This window comes from Dermacentor silvarum, chromosome 6, assembly GCF_013339745.2.
Source record: "Dermacentor silvarum isolate Dsil-2018 chromosome 6, BIME_Dsil_1.4, whole genome shotgun sequence".
Classification (NCBI taxonomy): Eukaryota; Metazoa; Arthropoda; class Arachnida; order Ixodida; family Ixodidae; genus Dermacentor; species Dermacentor silvarum.
In genome coordinates this window covers 78,177,362-78,197,994 of record NC_051159.1, presented here as the reverse complement: position 1 = coordinate 78,197,994, position 20,633 = coordinate 78,177,362, and the positions used below count along the sequence as shown (strand labels likewise).

Below are 20,633 nucleotides of genomic sequence, written 5' to 3'. Positions count from 1 at the left end.
ATCAGAGGCTCCGGCAACAGTCACCAACGCCGCACGCATTTTGAGCGAACGTGGGCAAAACGCCGATGGCGTCGACAACAGTTCTGCGTGTTGCCGATGCTGCTGCATGTCCAAGTTTATACAGCTGATAAAGCTAATATCATTACTCCGTATAGCTCTCTACAAGTTTGCTATCGCAATTGATGCTACGCCTTTCAGGTGAAACTGCGACAACTTTTTTCTTTGCACACTATATCTATCAGAACCCTGACTGTCGCTTAAGGTAACCGTGCTGTTTTTGTAAAGATATTTCGTGAGTGCACATGAAAAACCCGAAGCAATCAATGTTTTGCGAAGTAGTGGCTATTTGCAACTGTTCCTCTTAATGCTACTGAAGGAATTGAAAATAGCAAGATAGTTTTTTTTATGGACGTCGCGAATACAAAGTAGATTTGAGCTAATAAAAGCTACATAATAAACACGTATACACTAATTACTTATGAAACTGATGTTTCCCTTTTTACTTGGCTCCTCTGTTCGCAGGCAGGGTGCTGTCGTCAAGCAGCACGCTTGTGTTCCTCCTGCTCCTTATACTGGTGGCGAAAGGCTACACTGTAACCCGAGGCAGACTGAAACCCAGTACGTCAGCCAAAATCGGGACTTTCATGACACTGTACGTGGTCGTGTACACGGCGCTCTTCATCTATGAACGTCAGGTGAGAGAGACATACAGGGATTACATGGTTTTCCTTTCATTGCCTTTCTTGTTTTAACAGCAAAGCTGTTTAAGCCAGCCGTAATTTGTGGTTCGTACCAAGAAACTGCCGCGCCGTAAACATGGCAACCAGGAGGGCGAAGGAGGGCCGCGCGGCGCATGCGCACGCGATCTCCTCCTCGCCAGCTTCCTCCCTTCCCGACCCCCGCCTCTCTTCTCTCCGCGGCGCGCTGGGCCAGGAGAAAAAAAAGCGAAAGCTTGCACTAGGCCGCGCAAAGCTCAAGACACAGCGAAGGTGGCCGATTGATATCAAGCAGCTAGCCTCCAACGCGTTCGGCATCGCCAAGCAACAGCGTTCTTGGCACTGGGGTGCTATGCAGGATGTGCCGAGTTTCTCGTCCGCACGAGTTTTACCCGAGTTTTATCGATGGCAGTCAGTGAACGGAGGTAGCAAGGAACGTGCAATAACAGCAGGCAAAAAGAAATGTCGAGATAAAGCCGCGTATGACAACATGAGCGCACCCTGCGCAGCACAGTGTTTCCGCGCTTCAAGCACAGAGGACTGCGCAACAAAACGCGCCAGCGCCGCGTATTGTTATCAACGTATTATCGAAATTTAGCAATACCGTGACTGTCCCGCTGTCTATCTGCACACTTGCCGTGAGCCGCTTGCCACGCCTTTTTCGGGCGCGTCAAGGGCGTGCCTCCTCTTTCGAGCATTATCTTTCTATCCTCCGTCGAATGCGAACTGGGCACATGCGGTGCATTCTTGCTCCTACACTTTCCCTCAATCGAATACATCGAAATGCAACAAATAAAATAACAAACATTTTATTTCTTAAAGTATTGGTTTTTCGTTTTGAATGCTATAAATTTGTGATGACAAACGGACATCGAGTGAAGTATTACATTTTGCACTTTTTTGCCGCGAGTGGTGACAGTGAGGCGAAAGCTTACAAGCGGATACGTTCTAGAGGGTCGCGCGCACGAGGGAGTTCATACGGTGAGCAGTCGCCAGGGGCGCTGCAGTGCTATTCTCGATAAAATCGATGTGATGATGATGCATAAAGTCAGTCATGACGATGATCTGTCCATTCCCTGTCTATTAGGGGAATGGCAACGCAGGGCTGCGGCATGACTGTTCACCGCAGGTGCTTTCACTGAGACGGCTAATAAGGCCGCCGCTTTACCACCCAAAACGACACTCTAGCCATAGACACGGGGGCAACGGCTGTCACTGCAAAATTGCTGTGCGGTATTGTAGGGTCCGTAGTGACGCAGCATAATTAAAATGCACCAGTTTATCTGCGTGCGCGAAGTCTCCGCGATGCATTACGAAGAAGAGCGTGCTATCCAGCGACACAATTCATAGCTTGTCATCGCTTGCCAAGTGAAGGTGCCTCCATGCGCATGTACGCAGAATTTGAGTGTGTTGTTCACTCCAATGCCGATTGCCTCTGCTGCTGAGGTAACAGCGATCGCAGATGGATATTGTAACGACAGCACAGCAATCGCATTTTGGCGGATGAGGGCTCTTGTGTACAGTTATGATATTAGACTTCGAACGTAGGAAGGTGTTGCAATTGTTTAGTGTGCCGTGCTTGTGATGAAGAAATGCCATCGCACGGGGTGTGTTTGCGCTGACCGCTGAACGTGTTTGCGACACTGCGGCTCCGATACATCACTGATGACAGAGCAGCCATCTCAAATGAGAGCTGCGATACGTTGTCGTTGGAAAACACTGCGCACTGCTCCGGATCGTCGTCCACCGCGGCGCATCGACGCCTTGCAAGCAGCTACAGTGACGTGCCGATAATTATTTGCTGTGCGCTACGTCACCACAATGCAGGCAATGAACCATGTTGTGGGGCCATCACAGCCCAAGAAGATATATGCATAAGCCAGCGAAAGTCGACGCTTTTTTCTTTTTAGGGGCGAAGCTCTTTAGGGTGTGGGTCTGTCCCTCCTCTGTAGTATGTAGTAGTAGTAGTAGTAGTAGTAGTAGTAGTAGTAGTAGTAGTAGTAGTAGTAGTAGTAGTAGTAGTAGTAGTAGTAGTAGTAGTAGTAGTAGTAGTCGTAGTAGTAGGTAGCCACGTCTACTTTTATGAAAAAAAACACCGCATATCCACGGGGTGAATGATGATGAGTGGGCGAAGCTCCGGAGGGAATCATCTGTAAACGGTGAATCTTCCGTGTAATTCGCCCAGTCTCGCCGCACTAAATCGAACGATTGACTTCCACCAATGGCACGCGCCATATGCGAGGTCATTCCTATTTTATAACAGCGCCCTTCATTATAATTGCACCATCTCCCGCTTAAGGGGACGCTAGCACAAACGCGTTAGAAACGTGCAGTACTCTCTAGTAAGGGGGAGAGGCCACAGCGTCTTACGCAGACGTTTACACATGCCGGAACGTGCACCGCGTTTGCCGACGTCATCACATGACTGCTGAGAGAGTATAACCCCCTTATTCATAAACGCTCCTCGACTTGAACTTGACTTGCCACCGCCTTCAACACGTTTCGAACGCGCTGCCCAAGGCGGTGGCAAGTCAAGTTCAAGTCGAGGAGCGTTTATGAATACGGGGGTAAGGCGGAGAGGCTACAGCGTCTTACACCAGCTTCTTACACGTGCCGTAACGCGCTAGCACAAACGTGTTAGAAACGCGCAGTCTTTCGTTAATGTTGGGTATTTATTGTCATCGTGGGGCCTGTGTCCATGTGCGCTTTTTTTAAAAAAAAAAGTGTCCATGTGCGCTTCGTGGCCTAGTGTTTAGCGCCGCGCGTTTGGAAGCGAGTGGTCCCTGGTTCGATTCCGCGCTACGGACACAACTTTCGGAATTTTTTTTTTCATAAAAGTAGACGTGGCTACTTACTACGGCGACGACGACTACTACAGAGGAGGGACAGACCCACACCCTAAGGAGCTTCGCCCCTAAAAAAAAATTCCGAAAGTTCTGTCCGTAGCGCGGAATCGAACCAGGAACCCCTCGCTTCCGAACGCGCGGCGCTAACCACTACGCCACGAAGCTTTTAGGGGCGAAGCTCCCTATAGCGGCACCCGTTCCGTCCCCGTCGTCGTAGTAGTAGTGTGTAACCAGTCTGAGAAAAATGAGAAAAAAAATTCCGAAGTTGTGTCCGTAGCGCGGAATCGAACCAGGGACCCCTCGCTTCCGAGCGCGCGGCGTTAGCCCACTACGCCACGAAGCGGACATGGACACACGCACCACGATGGCAATAAATAACCAACATTAACGAAGGCCGCGTTTCTAGCGCGTTTCTAACGCGTTTGTGCTAGCGCGTTACGGCCCGTGTAAGAAGCTGGTGTAAGACGCTGTGGCCTCTCCGCCTTACCTTCAACGCGTTTCGAACACACTACTACTACAACGACGGGGACGGAACGGGTGCCGCTATAAGGAGCTTCGCCCCTAAAAGCTTCGTGGCGTAGTGGTTAGCGCCGCGCGTTCGGAAGCGAGGGGCTCCTGGTTCGATTCCGCGCTACGGACACAACTTTCGGAATTTTTTTTAGGGGCGAAGCTCCTTAGGGTGTGGGTCTGTCCCTCCTCTGTAGTATGTAGTAGTAGTAGTCGTCGTCGTCGTAGTAAGTAGCCACGTCTACTTTTATGGAAAAAAAATTCCGATAGTTGTGTCCGTAGCGCGGAATCTAACCAGGGACCGCTCGCTTCCGAACGCGCGGCGCTAACCACTACGCCACGAAGCGCACATGGACACAGGCACCACGATGACAATAAATACCCAACATTAACGAAAGACTGCGCGTTTCTAACGCGTTTGTGCTAGCGCGTTACGGCCCGTGTAAGAAGCTGGTGTAAGACGCTGTAGCCTCTCCGCCTTACCCCCGCATTCATAAACGCTCCTCGACTTGAACTTGACTTGCCACCGCCTTGGGCAGCGCGTTCGAAACGCGTTGAAGGCGGTGGCAAGTCAAGTTCAAGTCGAGGAGCGTTTATGAATACGGGGGGTATACTCTCTCAGCAGTCATGTGATGGCGTCGGCAAACGCGGTGCACGTTCCGGCATGTGTAAATGGCTGCGTAAGACGCTGTGGCCGCTCCCCCTTACTAGAGAGTACTGCACGCTTCTAACGCGTTTGTGCTAGCGTCCCCTTAAGCGGGAGATCCGATGATTCCCTCCAGAGCTTCGCCCACTCATCATCATTCACCCCGTGGATATGCTGTGATTTTTTTTCTTTATTGCCGGTCTTTGGCACACACAGAAATATATAAATTCACAGAGAATAACAAAACAGAATCACCATCACAATATTCGTTACATACGACCGCTCAACTTGTGCGGACGCGTACACGCTAAAATTGTCTCATCGTCAGTAATAATTCCACCCGAGGCAACCATTCTGGGATACATTCTAGCAACTTTTGTTCTTCCACAAAGTCCATTATGCTTTCTTTAAAATACTGGCGAGCCGCTCTTGCGTCGAGATCAGCGTGCCTTACTGCCATTCTGCATTTCCAAATGCTATGCAGGGCCATGAGCATTACCATATCGAATGGGGTGCCGTCATCACTTTCTATTGGCAAGTAGCGAATGCCATACGCATCGAGGGGGAATTCTTTTTTGATTGTGCGCTGGAGCACATCCCAAAGAAAAACAGCATCCCAACAATCCAGGAATACATTCTCAATTGTCCCCTCCTTTCTGCATATTATACAATGGGTGCCCCAGGGAACAAAAAAACCCCTTTCAGCCATCCATGATTTGACAGTGCACGTTCCTGTATGTAACTTAAAAAAGAAAGTCTTAACACCGGACGGTATTAGCATTGCCTTAACGCGCTTTAGAACATTATGCTCATGGCCTGCACCATAAAGGGATCGATATAGAGGCACGGGTAGAAACACATCACAAAGGTCCTTGTACAATTTTTTCCGATTGACTTCACTCAAGTATTCTAGTGAAAACCACGCTGACAAAAACCTACAAGAAACCACAACTTCATGAAGAAAACCATAAACACCACCGGGCAAACTGCCGGTTGAGACAACCATGTTGGGCAAGTGTCTCCCCAGGCGAAGTTGACATACAGTGTATAGGAACGGGTTTTTTACGTCCCTGAAGAAAGAAAATCGATTGACTACCTGTCTCAAAAACAAATTTGACAAGCCAAGTTCTCCATTTCGAACTCGAGGAAATAAATTGGTTCGACTTGACCTTTCCCAAGACGATGCCCACACGAACACAGCGAACACACGGTGAATTTTCTGAATGTTTACCCTTGAGCAGTGCAACACTTGGAGGATATACCAAAGTTTGCTCACTAAAAAAATGTTACAAATTGTAGCTCTGGAAAACATAGACCAATTCCAGCCGTTCCACTTGTTTACTTTGTCCCGCAGGTTATCGACTTCACTCCTCCAGTACGATTCACTGTCTTTGTAGCACTGGAGGGGAGCTCCCAAGTATTTAACCGGAGTCGTTACGAAACTCATGTTGGCAAAGGTGTCCGGGGCCTCCGGCCAGTCTCCGTGCCAGAATCCCAGGCACTTGCCCCAGTTTACTGCGCTGCCACTCACAGCACAGAAACGTTTAACACATTTGACAGTCTGTGTTATACTGTCGGAATCTGTGCAAAACACGGCAATATCGTCCACATAAGCCAACAGCCGTACTTCAACCTCATTCAATTTAAACCCGCGGACACAGTCATTCTTTATGACACTCAAACAAAACGACTCTATATATAAACAAAACAACAGTGGCGAGAGAGGGCAACCCTGACGTACCGAACGCTTGACTTGGATGCGCTCCCCCACCGCCTTGTTGACAATTAGCCGCGTTGAGCAGTCCCGGTAAGCCATGGCAACCCCCTCTCTAATTATTTTACCCAAATTCACATGATCGAGAATACACAAAAGAACTTCATGAGGCACCCTGTCGAACGCTTTCTCAAGATCAATTTGGAGCATTGCCACTCGTGCACCCATTGCGTCGCAACATTCGAGAATACTCCGTGCTACGTGTATATTAGAGAAGATAGTCCGGTCTTTAATGTCACGCGTTTGATGAGGCCCGAAGCGCACATGGACACACGCACCACGATGACAATAAATACCCAACATTAACGAAAGACTGCGCGTTTCTAACGCGTTTGTGCTAGCACGTTACGGCCCGTGTAAGAAGCTGGTGTAAGACGCTGTAGCCTCTCCGCCTTACCCCCGTATTCATAAACGCTCCTCGACTTGAACTTGACTTGCCACCGCCTTGGGCAGCGCGTTCGAAACGTGTTGAAGGCGGTGGCAAGTCAAGTTCAAGTCGAGGAGCGTTTATGAATAAGGGGGTTATACTCTCTCAGCAGTCATGTGATGGCGTCGGCAAACGCGGTGCACGTTCCGGCATGTGTAAACGTCTGCGTAAGACGCTGTGGCCTCTCCCCCTTACTAGAGAGTACTGCACGTTTCTAACGCGTTTGTGCTAGCGTCCCCTTAAGCGGGAGATGGTGCAATTATAATGAAGGGCGCTGTTATAAAATAGGAATGACCTCGCATATGGCGCGTGCCATTGGTGGAAGTCAATCGTTCGATTTAGTGCGGCGAGACTGGGCGTTCAACCCGGACCAACCAACCTGCGCAGGCGAAGTGGTCACATTATATTGGAAGGCTCAAAATGGACACAGGGCTGCCTTCCGATGAAATAGCTGGCGAAATCAGTTTTCGCAGTTACACGGTACCGCTGCATTGCACGGGCAGAGAAGCGAAGAAAGTTACTTCGCCAACACGGACCGCCTCGGACGTCCGAACGACCACCTCTCCAGGCGGCAAATGATTTGGCTCACGTACTGCATGAGCCAAAGTGTAGACATATGGCTGTTGAAGGAGATGACCGGCAACTTGTTTCCTCTATCGGAGCACGCCATCGCCGACTGGAGGAACTACCCCCGTGAGGTCTCAAGGGGCGAGTTGCTAGCGCGACCTCCACTCGGCGACCCCAGGAAGATAGCGCAAATTGACGACTGCCTTCTTCGCGGCGAGCAAAAGTACAATCGAGGCCGCCTAATGTCGGGCGACAACTTTCCGCCGATCCGCCAAAATTATGGCGGTGTTAAAGATGGTGGACCATGGGTCTTCGGCATGTTCTGCGTGACCAGAGGGGTGCAGCTACTTTCAAGGTCGACCGACGAAAGGCGGCGATGCTAGGTGCCGTTATTGCAGCCAATGTTCAACCGGGCACCATTATTCATAGTGACGAATTGGCCGCATACAAATATATCCCAAATTTAGTGGATGCTAACGGGGCTATGCCTCAATCTGCATTGGGAGATAGTCAACCACAGTGTGAACTTTGTGAACCCCATCACGGGCATTCACACGCAAAAAAAATTGAAAGTTATTGTCAAAAAGTGAAGCGCCACCTCGTCTGCGATGGGTACAGGGTAACTGCACCGGTGCTGGAGTCCCACCTGGGATGGTGGCACTCAACGGCCACGTGCGCTGCAAAAATCCTTTCTTGCGTTTGTTAGAAGGCACGGATCGCTCGGGCTACCCAGTATAAAGAGTCTTTCCTGTGGTTGTTAGAAGCCATCGCTCGACGCTTGCCAGTATGAAGGTGCATCACAAAGTAAAAGACAAGTTGCATCGCAAAGTAGGGTGCCTCGATGCGCACCCTACTCGTAGTCTTTCTTTAGCGTGAGCAACGAGCGATCTGTTAAAAGCCCAATGTGAAAACCAGGCACATATCAATCTGTGCTCGGAAATGGGAGCGCAAGCACGTAGCGAGCCGCACCAATCCAATTCAGAGGAAAGAGAAAGAGCAACGAGCGATCTGTTGAAACGCCAGTGAGAAAACCAAGCGCACACCAATCTCTGCTCGGAAATGCTAGCGCAAGCACGTAGCGAGCCACGCCAATCCAATGCAGAGGAAGAAAGAGGAGGGCTAGCATTCCCCTCGTGGTATAACGCGAAACGTATTAAACTACAAATTAGTTTAATACACATTAAGCGTACATCTTGCAAACTTTAAAATGCTTATAACACACATTAATGGGAGTAATATTATTCTACTAAATGCGTTTATTTTATAACTTGCTTGTGCCTGTAATGCACTCGGTAGAACGACAAACAAGTGAAAGAAGGCACGACCATGCACTGACCGTATGATCACGTGATCCCCAGTTTGTCGACCGCCCATATGGCAACGCCCAAGGGTTGATAGCCACCCAGAGGGAATCTTGATAAACAAATGAAACTGGAGGCGTGCCGACGGACAAACTTTGTCTTGTTACCATTTGTTCTTTCATCTTCTGGTGTCGCCAGAGCTCGTGAATATACCGAGTTTCGCCAAACTCGGCGCATCCTGCATAGCACCCCTGTTCCAACCTTGGTTAGCTTGCCTGCGTTTGTGGCATGCCAGGAACGCTGTCGCTCGTAGGCGCCGACGCGTGCAGCGCTAGTCACGCGAAATGTCGCGAAAGGGAAGGTACCTCCGACAATGATCGCTCGAGAATACCTTCCTACATGCGTAGTTAAGTTAAACCAAGTTAAGGCCTAGCAGCAACCAAGTGAATACCTAGCAATAGCAGCCAGTAAGACTTGAGGATCGACAGTTTCGCTGTGCCTAAGCTTTGCACGACCGAGTGCAAACTGGTCATGAGCATGACTCAGCAAAAATGAAATTGACTCAACGAAAAAAGATTAACACTCAATAGCCACTGAAATGGGTTCTGACGTGGGTACTAAGTGAAGGAATCACTAAAGGATGATGGTAGAAGTGATAGTCATGACCATGACGGAGCAAAAATTACAATGACTCAGCGAAAAAAAGATTACCGCTCGGAAACCACTGAAATGGGTTCTGACATGGGTACTAAGTGAAGAAAACACTAAAGGATGGTGACGGAAGTCATAGTCACGAGTATGACTCAGCAGAAATGACAATGACTCAGCAAAAAAAAGATTAACACTCAAAAACCACTGAAATTGGTTTGGACGTGGGTACTAAGTAAAGAAAAGGCTCATTCATGGTCAATGGTTGAAGTCATAGTCATAAGCATGGCTAAGGCTTTCGCCTTAAGGTTTCCTAGGCGTTGCTAAAATACTCCTAAGGACTCATGACGTGAATGTCATGACATTCGTGTCATGTAGGTCATGAAAAAGCCGCCTACGCCTTGGTGCTCTCCTGGTCGTTTTGTTAACTTGGTTGGCTCCCCGCACACTGCTTCGCATAACATCGATTCCCACAGGGCATGGGATCTGCCGACGTTTTAAATGCGAAGCATTTCTTGCCGGTGGCTCCATCTGTTGTACCGCGTCCCACACCCCCACAGTGCATGCGCGTCCCCTCCCCCTCTCTCTCCTCTCCTACGCTCCCCCCCTTTCTCTCCTCTAGGAAAACTCTACGGAGCGGCGCCCGCGTGCCACACCGCCACAGCGCATGCGCGTCCCCTCCCCCTCTCTCTCCTCTCTTACGCTCCCCCTTTCTCTCCTCTAGAAATCCGGAGCGGTGCGCTCGACAGGTGGTGCGACAGCTGCATACTCCGCTGGGGGCGCCACGGTAGTTCCGCGGTATGAAAATGACGGAGCGCGCGCGCCTCATTCTCTCTCCAGTGCAGCGCCGCGATGAGCGCTCGGGCCGCTGCCGCGAAACCATCTCCCGCTCAAGCTAACCATCTTCCCGCTGCTTCGCATCCACACATGGTTCCCTTTAGCGGGAGATGGAATCATCTTTTTTTTTTGCAACCTTTCAAAAAGAATCACCGCCCAAGCACTCCGTACAGACGGTTAACCAGCGAAGCTGAACCATGCGGCCTCGGTGTTTATCACTGGGTTAATCCCGTCAGTTCATTAAAATCTCTGTCAATTATTGGTTACGTCTTTATGTTTCTGAATGAGGTTACACACACGTAAAGCTGGGACGTCGAGAACGACGTCACTGACGGTATGTGCCCGCAGTCCGCCTTTGTCGCACTGTCGCTTGCGATTCTTCAAAATTAAATGGCTTCAAAATGAAATCTGCCCAACACGTAAGACAATGAATGGCTCATATCCCCTTAAGCAATAGCTCATAACCCCGTAAACGCGGCCTCCCCATTACGACGACAGAAGAGGAGTGAAATTCTACTCTGTAATGATGAGCGGCAACGGAGCCAGCTATGGAAGACGACGACGACGAATGCGGGACCAGTGGCACGAGCGCGTATGCGCCGGGGCACCCACGAGCCAGCTGTGGAAGAAGACGACGACGCTCGAGCCATTGCTGCTGATGATAGTTTCGGCGCACATCGGACGGATGGATTTTGGTTTCGCCTGGCCATTTACAGCTTCACTGTAAAAAGAAAAGTTTGCACAGACGTTTCGGTAAACCCACACTATGTACGAGTACATGTAATGCGTAGGATGGATAACCGGTGGACCATTAGGGTTACAGAATGGATACCAAGAGAAGGGAAGCGCAGTCGAGGTCGGCAGAAAACCAGATGGGATGATGAAGTTAGGAAATTTGCAGGCGCAAGTTGGAATGCGCTAGCGCAAGACAGGGGTAATTGGAGATCACAGGGAGAGGCCTTCGTCCTGCAGTGGTCATAAAATATGGGCTGATGATGATGATGATGATGATGATGATGATGATGATGATGATGATGATGATGATGATTATGATGATGTACGAGTAACTAAAAGATGGCCTCGCCGGCTATCATCGTACAAAATGACTTACTCAGGAGCGACCCCCGTCACATACGCCATTCTATTTAAAACACTAATCTCTCTGACATGCGCTGTTGCACCTCATTTCTCTTATCGTATTCTTCTTCTATGGTGTAGTGCATGGTAGCCACGACTTTAATGCATTTTACGCAAGAATCATCAAGCCGGTCCCCTGCATGGTAACGAATGCATATTACTTCATCATACATGGTTATGTAAAGTACTCACGAGGCCAGGGAATAAATTTCAGACTGGAGGTCGTGAACTCACAAGCGGAGGTAAACTGAGAAAGTCCGGCTTTTATTTTCGTAGTCGACAAAATATCTCTGCTACTCAAAGAAGTCAGTGTTCTCCACCCTTTCACTGGTATACTGAACTGCGCGCGCAGTACTTCGACCCTGGAGAAGTGCTGTACCTATACGAGAGCCCAGCCGGCTACGGCATCGTGGCGCTGCGGCTTGTCGGTTGGGGCTGGTTCGTGTACGCCACTGTGTTCACGCTGCTTCACTACCCGGAGAAGACGGCCTTCTACACGCGGCTGTTCCTCCTCTACACGGTCTGGTGAGCGTTTATGACTAACTTGGTGCGCGTGCATTATCCAGCAATTCCCCATAAATTCGTGTCAACTGGTTCCTTAAGCAAGATCACTGCCATTACGACGAACGAAACCTATTGCACTTGTGTACTGCGGTACACAAGTAGTTTGATGATGCATTATTACCCACGTTTATATCTGCCAATCCACAAAATATGCGTTCCTGGCGTTCGCTTCAATACTGAACAACAGAGGTCTGACAAATCGGATGTTCGCATTAAGTGTTATGTGCTATATAAGGAATTATCGCCTATAACAAAGAACTCCAAATGTGACTGCATTGTATTGAGTTGTCGCTGTAGTATAATGGTGGATCAACTGCATGGTAATTTTGTTAACTTTAAGAAAATTGCTGATTTTTTAATATCTTTAACGCGTCAATGGCAAAATTGATGCAGGTTGCTCTCGGCACCCGTCATCATTTTGATTGCAGCCTTTGTGGTGCCAAAGTGGATGCGAGAGAAAGTCATCAATGTCGTCGAGCTCATGGTCATCTTCTTCGCCCACATCGTCTTTGTCGTGAGTTTCTATCAAGTCTCAGTAATCACGAATTCGATCGCACGAATAAGGTTACATTTAAATGCTCAGACCCTGCTCATTACAGCTCTGAGTCGCCAAGGTCGAAGCAAGTCTTCAAAATGACACTTTTGGAGCGCGAAAAATGCATTCGTCGAAGCTAGATTGTTCTTATATATTGTTACAGAATCGGAGTACTTAAAAATGATTAGCAAGTCTCTTCCCTCGCAGGAGCGCAGTGCCTTAGTTACATTGTTGGTCACACACGCTAAAGTATTTGATTTTGCTCAAAAGGTTTAGACATGTTGGTGTGTACTTTGCGGTGTAATGCTAATCATTATCTTTCTCGAAAGCATATTATTGAACACCGTGGAAGCTGTTGTTTTCGGTCAAGAACATATGGCGCCGTTTGGAGCCACAGCGTGCTACGTACTCTGAAATTAACGCACGAATAGCATCTGATTTTATTCACTTCAAGAAAAAGAGTGAGACCAGGTTTTTTTTTTACGCTACGCCTCTTCTAACAAGAGTGGCATAAACATTTCTTAGTCTGTTTTACAAATTGCAGCAAGATCGCTTCTCGTAAAAGGCATGTATACCCATTTGCTGCCCGAATATTGTTTGTACACAGAACACACAAATGTACATCTTTTGCGGAAAGCATGGTTGCGCGAACAGGAAAAGAAAGACTTGGAAAGAAAAGTATGAAACGATAAGTCAGGCGCTGAATTTCAACTGTTTTATTCTTACAGCAGAGCAAGAGGGAGTCAACAAATGCGCATACGCGTGTCAGTGTCGTCTAAGGCGATTACAGTGACGTATTAAGCAGATGCATCTCGTTTTCAAACAGAAAAGCAGACGTATCACTAATACAACTCGTGCCTCTCTTTTATGTGATAGGCCTCCAAAAGTTCTCTATAGCTAACGTATCACCACTCTTGCAAATTATCTTAATGTCACGCAGACGTGGCTCACATGTGCCGGCCAAGGTAAGTGCGCATTAGCTTTGTTTATGATTTACAATTCATGCTCCCGTGCCCGGTCATTGAAACATCTTCCCGTTTGGCCCACGTAGGACTTCCCACATTTCAGCGGTATCTCATATACAACGCCAGTCGCACATTTCACATATGGTCAGGTGTGGTTTTTCTGGCATCCTGACTTTTTGTCAATGCGGCTAATGCGCGGACATAGTCCAGCCAATTTGCGTGGCGCCGAGAAAACAACAGGTACACCAAACCTATTTGCGACTTTCTTCAAATTGTGGGAAAGTTTGTGGACATATGGCACCACTGCGGGCTTGCATCCTTTTTCGTTAGGGTTAGGCATATGCTTTTTGCCCTTCACCTTCTGGAGCAATGTTTTTGAGACGGCCCCTACGACCGAGCTCGGGTAGCCGGCTTTCTGTAGCCTCGCCAATCGGTTGTCAAAGTTAGCCTGCATCGCGTGAGAGCACGACTTCATGAGAACAGATTCTAGGGATAGAGTGGCTATTGCTCTTTTTACTAACTTTGAATGTGCCGAGTCGTACGGCAGCAATTCCTTCTGTGCACGTGGGCTATACTGCACGTGGGCTATATACGCGCAACCATGCTTTCCTCAGATGTCAACCAACTCGCCCAGCAACAAGTTCTGCTCTACATCTTGCGTATCTCCACGAGAAAAGAAAACTTTAAAAAATTCCGGTGTACCTTTTTATAATGCATCAACTTGGTGCCGCTGGTCATTTGTTTTCCAGATATTTAGGGAATACCCAACTCCTAAAGGCGCAGTGTGATTAAGCATCTGTTCCACACTTCTGCATATTGTGGGCAGGTTGTCAAATGGGAAGTTTCTAAATTCCTAGCCCTAAATGTGTTAACTATGGTCAAAAATTATTTAAAGGCTGTTTGCATGCCACCAGGGTTATGTAGCCGGCCTTAGGCGTTACGCTTCAAAGCTGTAGCGTAGATGCTTAATGAAACTGTGCTGGACCGTGTGGACATCTGCAGCAAAAGTAATGGCCTGCCACACCAAGTGCAGATTTACTGTGCCTTCTCATTTCACTTTGGTTTCACTTTGGCTTTTCTATCGATCAGATGTACCTTGTGAGGCACTGATTCCTACATGAATTAGTGGAACTTAAAATTACTCTCATTTTTTTCAACCTATTTATTGTTTTTTTTTTCAGATCTTGACAAGGCCGTCGAAAGCCAACAAGAACTTTCCTTTCCACGTCAGGACCACGCAGGTATGACCACAATGAGTACATCAAGCTATCATGCGTACATCGACGGTTTTATCGATTATTTCTTACGAGGGCTAACTCAACTGCACGGCAATGTCATGGGTTTGAGTTTGTGTACCGACGTATCTGATTGTGTCTTTTTATCAATGGTCAATAATGTTCGCAGTTTTCATTGCTATTTATTGCTAGCACTATCACTGCGTTTAGTGGTAACAGAACTATGATAGTCACTATTTGGTATATATATAATTGCACCGCAATATCAGTGAGTTGCCATTACCTTGGTACCCACTTGATTAGGCTACCAGAGCATACCAGATATATATTATACACAATACTTTATCGGCCTAATTGCACTTAATCATATAAAGGTCTTAAAATATTGCCTGCCCGTGCTTTCTCGCTTATCCACCTTTCTGTTTGCCTATTTTTTAATGTGACGGCTAAAATTTCTTCGTTCTGTCGCTTATTCCACAGTCATCAGCCTTCTTTGTCAATTTTTGTTATCTTTCCAGTTTAAGCACTATAAGATGCCACTGGCAAATACATAGATTTGTTTCTTTTGAATGATCAGGCGTGCTTCCAGTATCCTTGAAAAGAGCGATCAAATTGAATCGTTTGGAGCCATAATATCAAGTGGCGAGTGAAGGCCGGGACGATTAGAGGTCGCTGAGAGACGCGTTCATCCTGCAGTGTACTCAGAATGGTATCATGATTGCGATCATGATAATTATGATAGCCGTTGATTGTCCTGCGCCCTCGTTTGCATTGTATGAGGAGCTTCGGCCACTGTTTGAGCTGTATTGATTTACCAGGCAAGCAGAGATGCACTGCGAGAGAGCGTGATTCAAGATAGTTCATGTTTTTTTTTTTTTTTCAATCACTCAATGCCTCAGGTGGACGTTGTACAGCATCCAACCATAGGTGTCATCTCCGAGAACTACATCGACCGGTTTCCGCACCACGCGTACGCGCCCACAGAGACCGTGGTCGCTGAGCCCCCAGCGGGCACAGTCGCCGCAGTGGCAGCGATCGACTATGCGACACTCTTCGGTGGCGCTGCTAGACACGAGCACGAGAACAACAATTGGCAGCAATTGGTGAGTGATCTACCGCGTCCAGGGGGTCGCTTGTGATGAAAACTGGCTTTTGCCAACAGAAACTGTTCATGTGCGCATTTCTGCATATTTGGTGTATATGGAAGTAGGTGAAGGACGTTAATAACAAATACTCAATGACGAAACTTTGCCAGGGGGAGGTCCCGTTACTAGTTTCGTAACGTACTGTTATGCCAGTGTCCGTTTCACCTTTTTCTTTAGCAGCAACTACAAGCTGCTGAACGTGAATTCTAGTCGAAATTACTTGCTGCCACCAATAAGCTTGACGGTTTGCTTTAGCCAAAATAATTCTATGACAAGGAGTCTTAAGTAAAAAAAAACATTGAAAAATAACTCGATTTTTGCCTAAAGTGCATGATACTTTCGTAGCTTGCTGCAGGAGTGACATATGGTATCAAAATTCAGCTACAAATTGCAGTAATTTGTGAACGTGTTGCTGGTGTGGTGTCGTGTCTGCATCACGCGCAGCGACGTTTCATCATTGACGATGGCTGAAATACTGTGATTGGATTTTTTGTGTACTTTATGAACGCAAGCACATGACATGAAATAAGGTGCAGAGAAGTTACAAATATAGGCTTTCCGACAAACTCTTTAGACACTGATGTTAAGTGTAATATGCTATAATACAGCGTTAGATTAGAATCATAATAATCGCATGGAAATTTTAATACGTGGGTAGGGCGCGCCACGTAATCCGCAGCTGGAGCCGCGAGAAAACGACGTCGCAAGAAATGCACATGTTATTTATTACATTATATTGGTTGACTCCGCTTTTTGTGTTGCAGATAGTTTCAAAGAATTTGGAAGTCTGAAAGATGGCAGCATATTTTTTCTGCATGTGGAGTCTATTTTGGAATAATAGGCCTATCTTAAGTGACACCTTACATGTCTTGGCTATCAGAAATGACAAATACAAGAAGCCTGAGTGCTCCACAGTTTTTTGAACTGCGTAGTCTACCACCTTCAAGTTAGCTTTGTTATTATAATTTGTCAGAAGACCTATCTTAAACAGCACGAACGAAATTTTAAATTTTACGTTTCTATATTGAATTTACATCAGTAGACCACTGGGCGATTTCATCGTTGTTGTTTTTCTTTTTCAGAAAAATTATCCGAATCAACTCAGTGTGACACACATGCTCGACCACTTGAACGGACACCCAGGGGGAAGCATGGTAAGCCCAGAATTTTACCGGAGTGATTGTGGCTTGAAAGAAGCGTTGAAACCAGCTTACGGACGTGTTATTAGCATCTCTGACACGAGCAGGAGTTCATTTGTTGCCGTGGTGCGCATTTGTTTTACAAAACAAAATAATTTGTTGCCTAAAGTACGAGAGTGTAAGATGAACCAATATGTTGAGGTTCTCGCTACACTAAACAATGTACCTTTGGAGCATTCCAACCATGGCATCGCCATTCGCGAGCGTGTGCGCTGAAATTAGATTAATCGCACGAGAATTTTTCGGTAGCTCTTTACGCACTGAGAAGTTGGGGTGCACACATTTTGTGTAGTTCCTTTCCCACTCTTACCCATAATGTTGGGAAGGATGTTCCGTTCCGTAGTATATATTTTCATGTAGCGAATACACATTACTCATATCAAAGAAACCGTGCTACGGCAAATACTACAACCACAACTACTATAATATACTAATTACTTCTCGTGTTATCACCACAGCACCTGCGCTACCAATACCGGCAGTGCATATTATCGATTAGTGGTTATTACAATAAGTAATGGCATTGGAAGTGCATAGTGAGCGCTGTAGTGATGAGGAGACAACAGTCATTTGTCTGGCATTCACTGCCCAAGCTCTCACTGCCCGGTGAAAGCTTGGAATGGTCCTCCTTCAGACGATACGAGTCTAAGAGCACCGATGCTGACTCTACCTCTTTTCTGCCGATTACAGTCATTAAGGCATTAATTAGGCCAGCCCATAAGAGCCCGGCTTAAGACTCTGAAACGTTCTTATCTTCAACACCGTCATTCTCCATACTCGGCTTAAACCAAAGGTACCTTGTTGAGACCAGTATTTTACTTTTTTTATCCCCCTAGGGAACTTGATGAAAACCAAACTTTTCTGGACTCCATCTCTCGTACAAAGCTCCCCAAACCGAAACATAGGATATAATCTCCCGTGTCTTCATTCGGTCGGGATTAAATTATGCTGTCTTGCCATATTACCGAGTCACACGCGTATGCCTCCGCAAATGACCTACAGCCACTGCTACTTCTTTTATTGCAGCCTCCTGTTAGAACATCTTAGGATTCGTCGCTCACCTACTTTTTCTCCTTTGCTCTTTTGCTTTCTTGTCCGCTCAACCGTCTGTGCTCAACTCTAAAGTCAAGGGTATGTTGCTGTCGAACCTGAACGCACGGAAAGCACGACGTGTGTTTGTGTGTCTGCGAACGTCACCGCACACGGGATCTGTTTGATAAAACGCATAAACGCGTCTTCCACCATTTTCTGCACTTATAAGCAAACACGTCGGCGTAAATGGCAGCACGTTCAGGCCTGGTTCCTTGCGTGCTTCATCAGCTGTATACGGCATTGCCAAAGCATTATCTTATAAAGTGTCTACTTCACATTGCTGCTTCGCGAAGACAATTATACAATCGTGCATTAACTCTGAAAAAGTGCACTACTACCAAAGATAAAGCTAAAGAACGTTATAATACTCCGTTACGAAGACACCGTCCGAGATTTGGTACTATTAAAAGCTCTTCAAAAGTCCACGCGTAATTAAGCCTCGACAATGCAGGTCGCTCAAAGAAGAGAAGATTACCATGCTTGCTCAATAATAATGTGCGCCATCTTTGTGCAAACATGATATAGGCTGCATTTCTATAAAAGCGGTTTTTACATTCTCCTTGAGTCAGCAAATTAAGTGTCTAGTATATATTTGATTTCGCTTTAAGGTATCTATTATAAGTTAACAGGCATTAGGAACTTCTTTACGTCTTTTTCATTGCATGTACGGTCATTTCAGTCTCCTATAGCCTAACTCTTTGGCAGGACTTGTTTTTACAAACCCTTCACTGATGATCTCAAAGCTTTGATTTGCCATCTCAAGTTCTCAGTGCACTTTTTCAGAGTTAATGCACTTTTGTTTTACATAGAAACAGAAGATTATAGACCACGAATCCCACGTGCACACTGAAGTGTTATATATCTCTGCACCGACTGGACATTAAAAAATCTTCACAGCATTGGTTCTCCTGTTTGCATCTGGTAGAAGCGCAATTCAGCGGTCTTCATAGGCATTTGAAAGGTATTCGTACAGACCCATCCCGTAAGACGTTTCACATAACGCTGTCACCATTATCTTCTAAGAAACAAGGAGTGTTTCTACTCGTAATCATTTATGGTCGTAAATGTTGGGTGAGAATATGCTCACACTCGGTTGAAAAATATAATACTGCAAGCAAACAGGTTTATAGTAATGGTTCCGGCAACAGTTATTCTGTAACATTTTTCATTAGAGACCTTATTTTAAATAGCACTTTTTATTCCTTCTCAATAACTCTTTTTTTTTTTTGGTCAGAAAGCCAGAGACAGTTGCGAGAACATGTAAGAGAGGAAGTCTGGTTTCATAAGTGTTCCATGTGATAAAATATGTAGTGACAGTTCGAATAACCATCATAAGATGTACCAAAGAAATTACTCATGTTTTTACATCGCATGGGTAAGCTTATTGTTGAAATAATTAAAGTATTGCAATAAAGCGGTGACAACCGACGATTTCACAATGTTGAAGAAATCGTTTAATTACCATATCAACTGCGTGTCAAAAAAAAAAAACTAGACACAAACTTGCATGATGACCGTACGTATGTCTATGTTGACCTACTGTGCAACGGTTTATTCAAGTACGGAACACTCGCAACGCCACCTGCATTTGCGAAATCAAGCTATTTGCAACTACATCAGCTGCATGTGCACCTACCGCCATTTCATCATGCACACCACGCACAAGGGGCAGCTCTGTGCACATGGCCGATAGTTCTCAGCTTACTTAGCACGACAGGCTGACGTCAGTGCACCATTCGCCGTTGTGCAGCTTTGGTCCTGCCTGCCACCTCAGTGAAACACTCTGCTCGGTTTTGCTCGATTATTTGTTGAACAGATGCCCCAAAATACAAGGCGGCTTGAGTCACTTCTATTTTAAAGTCAAAATTATTTGTGTTGTATTCCGGTTAGCTGTCTTCATTCTTATCAGACGTGTTTGCATTGCAAGCTACCTTTCATCGGATCTCAAGTTTCCTCTCTGAAAGCACTGAAAGTGGAGCGAAGTAAACTTTCATACGTATGAAATAATCCCCGCGTATCTATAGATGTGTACGCTACGCACAAACATTCTCCGAATTCAATCAAGGAGCTTTGTCGCAATATAAATAGACCGGATGACTACGGTCACTATTTCCAATGTACTCATGTCTTTTGCAGTCTTCACCGACGCGTGTTGCACATCCCACAGAAGAGGATTCCGAAGAATCGCCAGCGGCACCTGGCGACAACACTGGCCTCCCAGAGACAACTCCGGGCGTGCGCGAGCATTTAATATAAACTGATGCGACCTTCAGTATTAAAATGATTTCTAGCAGTTTGCGATACTCGTGCCCTTGTGTTGTCAAAGACACCAAATTCCAAACTGTTGTGTGTGCGTGTGCGTGTGCGTGTGCGTGCGTGCGTGTGTGTGTGTGTGTGTGTGTGTGTGTGTGTGTGTGTGTGTGTGTTCTCTGTGTGGTATCCGTTAATGCTGCGTTAAAGAAATCGTACTGTGAAGTGCACCAGATTGCCCA

The 20,633-nt window shown here is 46.6% G+C and overlaps 1 protein-coding gene across 1 annotated transcript in view; it reads left to right on the top strand.

The window, feature by feature from the left end:
• The window catches only part of LOC119456735 (transmembrane protein 145-like), a gene marked incomplete at its 5' end in the record, with an annotated part of 41,948 nt that extends 21,551 nt beyond the window's left edge, over nt 1-20,397 (top strand). Inside the window, 7 exons of the mRNA XM_037718557.2 lie at nt 523-695; nt 11,759-11,931; nt 12,364-12,484; nt 14,652-14,711; nt 15,605-15,808; nt 16,933-17,004; nt 20,278-20,397. Coding sequence (XP_037574485.2) covers nt 523-695; nt 11,759-11,931; nt 12,364-12,484; nt 14,652-14,711; nt 15,605-15,808; nt 16,933-17,004; nt 20,278-20,397 — 923 coding nt within the window. The remainder of the gene's footprint in view (nt 1-522; nt 696-11,758; nt 11,932-12,363; nt 12,485-14,651; nt 14,712-15,604; nt 15,809-16,932; nt 17,005-20,277) is intronic.
• Between the last annotated feature and the right edge of the window lie 236 nt (nt 20,398-20,633).